General features: G+C 43.4%; 1 protein-coding gene across 1 annotated transcript in view; it reads left to right on the plus strand.

Moving 5' to 3' along the window:
* Positions 1–9,621, plus strand: part of DOCK2 (dedicator of cytokinesis 2) — a 367,177-nt gene that overhangs the window by 156,961 nt on the left and 200,595 nt on the right. The window contains exon 27 of the mRNA XM_006906499.2: positions 1,601–1,696. Within this exon, the coding sequence (XP_006906561.1) occupies positions 1,601–1,696 (96 nt within the window). The remainder of the gene's footprint in view (positions 1–1,600; positions 1,697–9,621) is intronic.

Raw genomic sequence — 9,621 nt, forward strand, 5'->3', positions numbered from 1 at the left:
TAGCAAGAGACTGAAGTCTCGCTGGGCTTGATGAAGCATGAAAACTTATTTCTGTAAAGTATATGCTTTGCTGAAGCCCTGGTGGCAGAGGTTCTGCTGGTGAGCTCCGTGGGACTCGGGAAGTGAGCATTAGCCCAAGTGCAGAGGCGAGTCTGGGGCAGAGAAAGAAGCTCTGGGCTGTTCATCTTTGGATGCCAATAGTCATTGAAAGCACATTGGGAAAGCATGTTTTTAATAAGCACATTTCTTTTTTTCTTATTGCAAATCTATTTTCCTTTCACGAGTTTTATTAAGAGACAAACCACAGTTAAGATGTGAGCAGCAAAGTTTAATAAGGTGCTTATGAGGAAGTGTGAGTGGTTATCCGCGTTTTCAGCCACCATTTACTTAACGCTTTTTTTATGTCAGGCTCTGGCTAGGTCCTGGAGGCACAGGCTGGTCCCAAATTCTAGTCTCTATCTCCAGAGCTTCACAGTGTTGTGTCATGTTTCCCAGCCATCAGCATAAGCCCCATAAAAATCGGAAATTACTGAAGTCCGGGCTGTATCTCGGACCCACAGAATCTTCTGCAGTGGAATTAGGTGTGTGCATTTTTCCAAAATTGCATGTGTCACTTTTTGGTTTATATGAACCTCAAGAGACTGATGAAAAAAGCTTCCCTATTTTATAGATGAGGAAGTTGAGGCTTAGAGAGGTTAAATGATAAGTGAGGTCACATAGTGCAAGTGCAAAGTTGGCGCTCGGACCCAGAACTGCTGAATTTAAACTCTCAGGGCTTTTCCACTCGGCCATGACCACCCTCACAGATACGCATGGGTGGAACTCTGTGCAAGCCTGTGCTGGTAAAAGAATCTGAAGAGGAAGGTAAAAATGCACGAAACCCTGGCCTACCACAGCAGAGGCTCAAAAAGTATCAGCAAGTCCTACCCAAGTCTCAGGTACTTGTATTTAAAGTGGGTTGAACCCCATATATGTTACATCCTGGCTCACCATGGATTTCTCCCAAGGCAGATCATGCAGCTTCTGCTGCACGAGCACCCCATGGTTAGTTTCTATCACAGAACCCCAGTCCTGGGCTCCAGAAGCACTGGCTCTTCTATTTGTCCCTCCAGCCTGGGAGGGATAGTGGCTTCCTGCTTTTGCTATCTCTAGGTTACCTTGTTTGATGTTTCGGCTTCTTTATCACCTGTATAACCAACGCCCTGCATTACATTCCCTCCTTATTCCAGGTTAGACCTTGACTGTTAACAGAGACGGAAAAACCAAGGTACAGAGAAATTAAGTAACCAAGACAGTGCAGCACAATAATTCTTGACAGAGTTAGTATTCTAAATCAAAAGTTTCTGATTCCAGAGCTTAAGCTTTTAATCACTAACTTATCGTTTAGATGGTTAGTGAAATTCTTGGTGCCCAATGCCAGGTGGCGATGGTGATAGCGATACTGTGACAACAACCGTGATGATGATGACGATATGGCCCTGCTGTTGCTGCTCTGCTGGTGGTCTTTGTGTTTACCGTGTCTGACCACTGTCGCATGTCCTTTGGAAGAGGTGTGCAGATACAATGTCCTGGTTGTCACACAGATGTCTCTGCATTACAGGCCTTCACCTACCACCACATCCAAGAAATTATGGCCCAGCTGCTTCGCACAGTGAACCGGACAGTCATCACGATGGGGCGCGAGCACGTTCTCATTGTGAGTAGACCTCCTCCTCTGGTCGGACCTTTCAGGCTATTCAGGGTCGGGGAGTGGGTTTCTGGAGCATCCGGTCATTGGAACAGCAAGCGCCGATCACTGCTTCGTTTTGGGGGACAAGGGCCAAATTTTTTCTATCTGAGTTGGGAGAACACGAGAGTTAACTCGAGTGCTGAAATTAAACATAACTCAGGACTTGTCTCCCAAGTCGAGTGTACCGGTGGGGGTGGAATATCGCTGATAAAGATGGAGAGGTGAGAGAAGCTCTTTGTAAATGGGCAGGCAGAGTGCTTCACATTCATGTCCACCATATTTGAATTATTTTTTTATTGATTGATATTTGAATTATTTCCAATTATTTCTTCTGGCCTGGAGTCAAACAGTGCCCAGTGTTAGGGTCCCATACACTTGGTTTTCTAAGTGGCTTCGTTGTATGTTAACTTTTACCATAGACGTCGCTTAATTCAAGGTCACTGCTATGTTTTGGGTTATTCTTCTACGCAAATACTATATTCTGAATACCAGGAGACTCCTGCCCCATGGTCTGATTACTGTCCTCCTCCAGTCACATGGCCCATCTCTAACGCTTTAACCTTTGTCCATCTTGCTTTAAAACAAGGGCCCCAAACTCTAATGCTCAGAGAAGCTAGTCACCAAAATAACGGAGTATGTCCCACCGTGTCCCTCTTCTGCTCAAACTCACCAGCGGTTCCCTATCTCACTCAGAATAAAGTCTCGACTGTTGCTAGGGCCTGAAATGCCCGTGCCCCTTGCTTATTCCTTTACCTGTTACTCCCATGTATAAAACATGATTTTATTTGTCATGTCCTTGGCTTGGCCTGTCTCTCCCTCAGATGAGGGCTTGTTCCCTCATGTTAATCAGATTTGGGCTCAGTGTCATCTAACCAGAGGGGCTTCCCCAGCCCTAGCACACTGTCTACAATACCTGGCACCTCTCCATTCTCTCTCAGTCTCCATACCTCACTTCTTCATATGTCTCTCAGTACTTATCACCACCTGAGATACTTAGTCATTTAGTCATTGCCTGGCGGTCCTTGTGAGAATATGAGCTCCAGAATATGAGGAATTTTGTCATCGTCCCTTTGTATCTCCAGTCCCTACAACAGTGCCTGGCATGTAATGGGTGCTTGATCAATACTTGTTGAATGAATGAGCGAATGAATGAAGTATAAAAGGCAGGGATCCTAGTGTTTAAAGAGGACAAGTGCTACTCAGCTCTGATGACGCCATGTGTGATTGGACCATTTAGCTGCCGAAACTCCCAACTTCTCAAGAGAAGCTGAAAACCCACATATTTTATGTGAAATTTCCTGGTAATTAAGTGCCGGCAGGTAATTAAAAGGTGGATGCTGACTGTTGATGCACTATAGTCCTGTCTCATGAGCACGGAAGTCAGGTGCTGAGTGTTACTCTAACAGCAGCTGGGCACAGACTTGATCCCTGGAAGCAACAAAGTAACAATCTTCTTTACACCCCTTTGGTTTTGCCTGTGCATGTCAACACAGCGCGCGTGTGCTTAACCTGTATCAGTGCATATTTAAAGGAGTGATGACATCAGAGCGAGTACCTGTGATGCCCATCCTTCTGGGGCAGAGAGCCACGTGAATTGGTCTCTGTCATTTGTCTCACTTACCATCCTACCACCTTATTTCTTATTCAATTACAAGCTTCCATATCTGTGGTTCCCATAACAAACCTTAGGTAATCATTTTATGAATTCTCTAATCTTTATTCCTTCTCTATGGAGCCAGACCTAAAGGTGATCATCAATCCATTTGGTTCATTCCGTGTAGAGCAGGCTCTTAATTTGCTGCCTCTCCTTTGGAAGTGACTCATTAAAACAAGTGTCTGGATCATAGAAAGCACCAAATAACTGGATCTCTTATGATTTTCCTTTCTATCCAGCACAATACGTTTCTCTGTCCCTTTGCATTATCGACAAAGGCAGTTGGCGACAGTTTGGGCCTCATTCACTACAGCCAATTCTCTGAGTCTTATAATTTGATGCTCTGCCCTGGTTGCTCGCCCTTCCAACACACTCCTCACTGCTACCCTGTTAATCTTTGCCAGGACACTCCCCTACTCCAGAGTGTTCAGTGGCTCCCCGCCGTCCATCAAATTAAGTCGTAAATGCATTAGCCTGCTCGTTTTCCACTTCTCTCATCTGATCACAACCAATTTTTTTCCTTTTCACTTACTTTTCTCCATCCAAATATTTAGCCAAAATGGATGTCTGGATATTGCCCAAATATGCCCGACACGTTCTCATTTCCATGCTGCTTTCTTTGTCTGAAATTCCTTCGTGTGCCATCTCAGTCTGTTGAAATCCTACCTAGTCTTCAAAGTCCAGCACAAATGTGTTCCCGAATCTCACCAAGCTGGCTGGAAATCTCACCCCAACACACACCTTCTAAATCACACAGCTCGTTCTGATTTTTTTTTTTTTAAGTTTTTGGAAGTATCATTTACATACTTTAAAATTTAACAGTGAGTTTTAGTAAATGTATGTGCTTGTACAACCATCACTGTAATTCAATTCAGAGCACTTCCTTCACCCCCCAAGTTCATTTGCAGTCACTCTCTGTCTCACTTCAACCCCCCACCCCCAGCCCTAAGCAACCACCAATCTACTTTCCAGCTCTATAGATTGGTCTTTTCTGGAAATTCCACAACTTGAGCTCTTTGGTGTCTGACTTTTTCCTTAGCATAATATTTTGTGATTCATTCATATTTTAGGATATATAAGTACTTAATTCCTTTTTATTGCTGAATAGTATTACATTGCAGGAATATAACACATTATGTTTACCCATTCACTAGTTGATAGATATTTGAATTATTTCCAACTTTTGGCTATTATAAATAATGGTGCTATGAACATTCACACACACATTTGGTATGAGCATATTTTAATTTCTCTTGGGTAGAAACGTAGGCGTGGAATTGCGGGGGCGTGTGGAAAGTATGTATGTGTAGCTTTGTAAGAAACTGCCCAACTATTTTTGCTGTGGCTGTACCATTTGCATTCCGACCAGCAACGTGTGAGCATTCTAGTTTATCTGCATCCTCACAAACACTTAGTATTGTCAGTCCTTTGGATTATAACAATTCTAATGATATCTCATCGTGGTTTTAATTGCCTTTCCCTGATGGCTAATGATGTTGAGCATCTTTCCATGTGCTCCGTCTCTTTTTTTCGAGTCATTTTTATCTGTGAACTTGCCATACATAGCTCCTCTCTTACACCTAGGACTTTTGAGGCTTGAGTCTGTCTGTAACACGGGGTATTACTAGACTTTCCTTACAGAGTTGCTGTGAGAATTACATGAAATGATATGTGAGAAGCATTGGCCCACGTAGTTCTTGTACATAATATTCATTTATTTACTCATTCAGTGTTTTATGGGAACTTCTTATATACTCAGCAACAAAGACAATGGGACATGTTTCAAGTACCTCAAATTCACTGTATCTCAAACCCAACACATCACCAGACTCTGGAGCCCACTCGACACTCTCCCTATGTTCATGATCTCATATTATGGAGCTGACCTCCTTTGATCCTTCCCCCTCACTCACCTGCCACTTCTAATCACCCAATAAGCCCCTCTGTTTTCAGCACCTCTGGCCATAGTCCCTCTCCACCCGGCTCCCCACCTGGCTTTCACAGCTCCTGCGTACTCGGTCATCAGGCTTGTTGTAGTTGGCCCACTGTAAGGTGATTTTCTGTTTTAGTACTCCATGTCCTCTGCATTCTGTGGATTCCCTTGAGAGCCAGGAGCGAATTTTACTCATTCTTTTATCCTCAGCACTCAGCAGCATGCCTCTCACATTGTGGTACTCAAGAACTGTTTGTTGAGATAATGAATGAGTGAAATACTCCCCGAAAATGCTGTGCTGTATGAGACCTTCATATTTTTTGTATGTGCCTTTGCTTCAGATTAGATTGCTTTTTCTTCTTCAACAAATGTTTTTTTTTTTTTTCTAAATACTGGGTGCTCACATCTCAGGAAGTGTGGCAACAGCTAAAGGATTGCCCATTCAGATTTCCCCTGCCCCCAGGCTGATTCTGGAAACATTGCAGGGGTTTCTGAGGTGAAGCTGCACCATGAGCCTCACCCACTCTCGAGTCTGCCAGTGTAATTGCAGTGGCCGCAGTGCTGAGGCGGAGCGCTGGGAATGGGCAGCAACACGCCACGCTAGGGGCAGGGACGTGTCTGAGTCAGAAGGAAGAAACAAACAAGCTTTTCTTAAGATACAGCTTCATTTTCACAAAATGAGCCTTCCCAGCAATTTTTAACATAGAACTGTCTCCTCCAAATTAAACAAAATGATGTTGGAAAGTCATCAGTCAGAGGTCAGGGGTCCCCGTCTCAGCACTGAAGGCCCCAATCTAATTTCAAATTGAAATTCGACCGGGAGGAGAGATCCCCATTCCAACTGTCACTTTTAATTTTCCAGATATGATTTTATTGGTTACTTTTCATTCTCGGGAATATTAAACAACCAATATTTATGGCAAACGCCAGACATGTCTAGTACTTCTGAAATCCCGAGAAGCCTCGATTGGGTGTAGGGGTGGCCGGTTTCTCTCATGTCATTATGTGGGATTAAATAGTGACATTTTTTTTCTTATTTCTAGGAGTGGGAACATTGCAATAAAAGGTGTTAGCTATTAAACTTATAGGAACCATAGGGCTAGCTAAGATGGATTGCTCCTTGCACACAGAGCGTTGTAATTATCACTTGCTGGAAATAACCATTCCTGAAGAACAGTAAAGTGTTTATGGTGGCAAACGAGCAAAAGGAAATTTTACAAAAACAAAAACCAGAATTTTTTACATGGCTACTGACCTCTCTTCCTCTCTTTGCCAAAGTCTAATCTATCTGTTTGTCTACTTAAGTTACCAAGGAGTTTGACTTTGATGCTGAGAAAGGCAGCATGGGTGGGTAGAAAGGACATTCGGATGAGGGAGGACAGGAAAAAGTTTCCACACTCATGCTGCAGAGTTGGCTCTGTGACTTTATGCTTTCACCTCTTTCATGCTTTCTTCTGTGTGATAGAATCTGTCATTTTTGAGATCTTTTTCATATATCTAAGTTTCCTGATTTGGCCAGCTCCATGTGCCAGCTCTGGTGGGTTGGTATTAGCTGCCTGTAATATACTATGTTCAGAAAGATTCAGAGACTCCATCTTGACTTCTTGGGAAGAAGTGCTGAACTGATCAGCGATGTCTCTGATAAGCATAAGATTAGAGAACAGTGATGTGTACAAGATACTTGCCAATACTATGTTTGACTGAAGTCACTGGTGTCTTTGTGGCCCAGTTCAAAAGCTCTCGTATCAGCAGTGTTCTCTGCCACATTTGTGGTGTAAGAGCAGGAGTGTAATGGACAATCCTAGTCACGTGAGAGTTTACATTTTACCAGGGAGTGGTTTCTACATATCGCATGTCACATGCACCATAATTTTATGTGACCAAAGAAAGAGAACATGCTATCAATTAAACTGTGACACAGTAGTTAATATTATATTGGTTATAATCTTCGGAGATGTTAAAATATAAAAAAGAAAGTTTGACTGAAAATCCCTACCATGTGATGGAACATATCTTTGAGTTCTCACAGGTAATTGTCATCTTTCATTGTTCAAGAGAACAGACTGAGCATCATGGCCAAAGTTACACAGTTAGTAGCAGGGAGGGACGCGAACCCAGGGATTCTGACTTCAGAACGCGTGTAAATTGCGCTGTCCCATAGGTCTTGGAGCAACGAGAGGAAAATTTTCAGGTTTGTTTGTTCCAGTGAGGTGGTGTCTCAGGGAACCCTCCCTGGGCTCTAGCTAAGGCTGTCCCCTGGCTCTGGGCTCCGTAGTGCTGGGGACAGACAGCCTCACTGGGAGAATCCACCAGGGAACATACACACTGCCAGAAGTTCTTGGAAGGGAAACAATCTGGTAATTTTGTTGAAATTGGGAGCTAGCTTTTATTTTGGGTAGTTAAAACAAGCCTCTTGATGATATATTTTGGGCTTAATTATCCTAGGTTTCACAGAGCAGTCTATTGAGCGACTAAATAAAGGTAAATACAGTTGACATCATGCCGGCTCCAGAAATTCAGAGCATTTTGTTCAAAAAGGAAAAAAATAGTGGAAATTGCCCCATCCGCCACTGTTTCACCTCACTATAGCACTGAAGATTCCAGAAAACACCTGAGCCATCAGACACAGAGTTTCAAAGCTCTGACTTTACTTTCCAAATGGCAGATGGCCCACTATGGAACCACTCTACTACGCTGAGAGACCACAGACCCTAGGAAGACTGTGCAGGGGCCACAGCAAGACAGTGTGAGTGCCAACTCTACCCCACCCTGCCCCATAGGAAGCAGGTGTGAAGAAGGACAGTCTAGGACACAAGTAGATGGGCTTCCCAGTTAGAAGTGGTTGGATGACTCTTGACCTTCACTCAGCAAACCAACACCTTATTAAAAAAAAAAAGGAACAAAGCTCTTATTTATTGAGTAAATATCTTGTGTTCCAGGCGGAATGCAAAACTCCTCAAGTATCTCCTTAACCTGCGTCAGGTACTCAAATTTACATATGAGATAACTGAGGCACAGAGAGGTCATGTGACTTGCCTGTAATCACACAACTCGTTAATGGAAGAACTAGGATTTGAACACAGGCAGTACTGTTTCTAGAGTCTCTGCTCTTAAATAACAAACTGTGTTATGCACTTCTACACTAATAATACCTTAAGGTGTTCTTTAAGCATCACACATTTTAAAGGTAACAATGAAATACCTTAAAGCCAGCTGCTGCCCTGCCTGGATCATGAAATCTAATGGGATGAACTATGTGGCAACTTTCAGAAACCTATAAAATGACACAGAACTTTTGGCGGTTTTATGATGACAGTGATATCTTTAGGATCAATCTCCTCAATTCTGGTTACTCAACCATAAAAACCCGTAAAATCAGAGCAAGAACATTTTATTTACTTCTGTGTCGGTACTCATGACATAAGTTTTAACAGCACGTTTAACAGAAGATGGCGACGCTAGAACGGAGACGTGGAGATTCTGAAGGGTTTGGGAGGGAGCGAGAGCCTCCTCCTTCACATCCAGCGCATCTCTAGGTTCTAAGGGGAAAGGCCTCTCGAATTCAAATGCTTCTCTTCACCACCGACATCACCAGCCAGGGTCTGGCCATGCGGCCTCTCGCTGCTGCTTTTGCTGTGTCTTCTAATGCGACACACTGCCTGCCGTCTGGTCCGTTTTGAGTTCTTCACACTCTGTGTAGCCAACATTGTCTTTCAGAGTAGAACGTTCTTGGTGAGAAAGCATTCAATGGCCCCACAATGGCTGAGACTCTGTGTTGCTGACAAAAATCATGATCCCCTCTCAAAGATGAAACAGCGATCGGAGGGCGTCAGCCTCCTTGCCCAGCATCCCATGCCTGGGAAGAAGGAAGCTAGAGTCCAAACCCAGGTCTTAGAGCTGACATCTTAAGCATTTCACTATGCATGTCTGGGAAATCGTTTTCCTGAGGTAAAATTAATTTGAGAAAATTTCGGAGAGATAGTAAATGTGTGGGGTATGTGCGTGTGTGTGTGTGTGTGTGTGCGTGCGTGTGTGTGTGTTAGAGGGAGATCAAGTTAATAAAGAAAATAGACATTACACAAGAGACCTAAAATTCAGTGGTAACCAAAAGATGGCGTCATTAGCTTAGAGTAGCGTGGCGGTTGCTGCTTGATATGGAAATGTGGATGATGCTTATGTCCTGTGGGGGAGGGGGGAAGCTTTGCTTTAATAAGGATTTTAGTAATTGTGTATCAAGGAGTATATGAAATATATACATAAAAGATGGATTGGTATCTCAACTTCCAAGGAACCTACAGCATGCGT

The sequence above is a fragment of the Pteropus alecto genome, unplaced genomic scaffold, assembly GCF_000325575.1.
Source record: "Pteropus alecto unplaced genomic scaffold, ASM32557v1 scaffold40, whole genome shotgun sequence".
Lineage (NCBI taxonomy): Eukaryota > Metazoa > Chordata > Mammalia > Chiroptera > Pteropodidae > Pteropus > Pteropus alecto.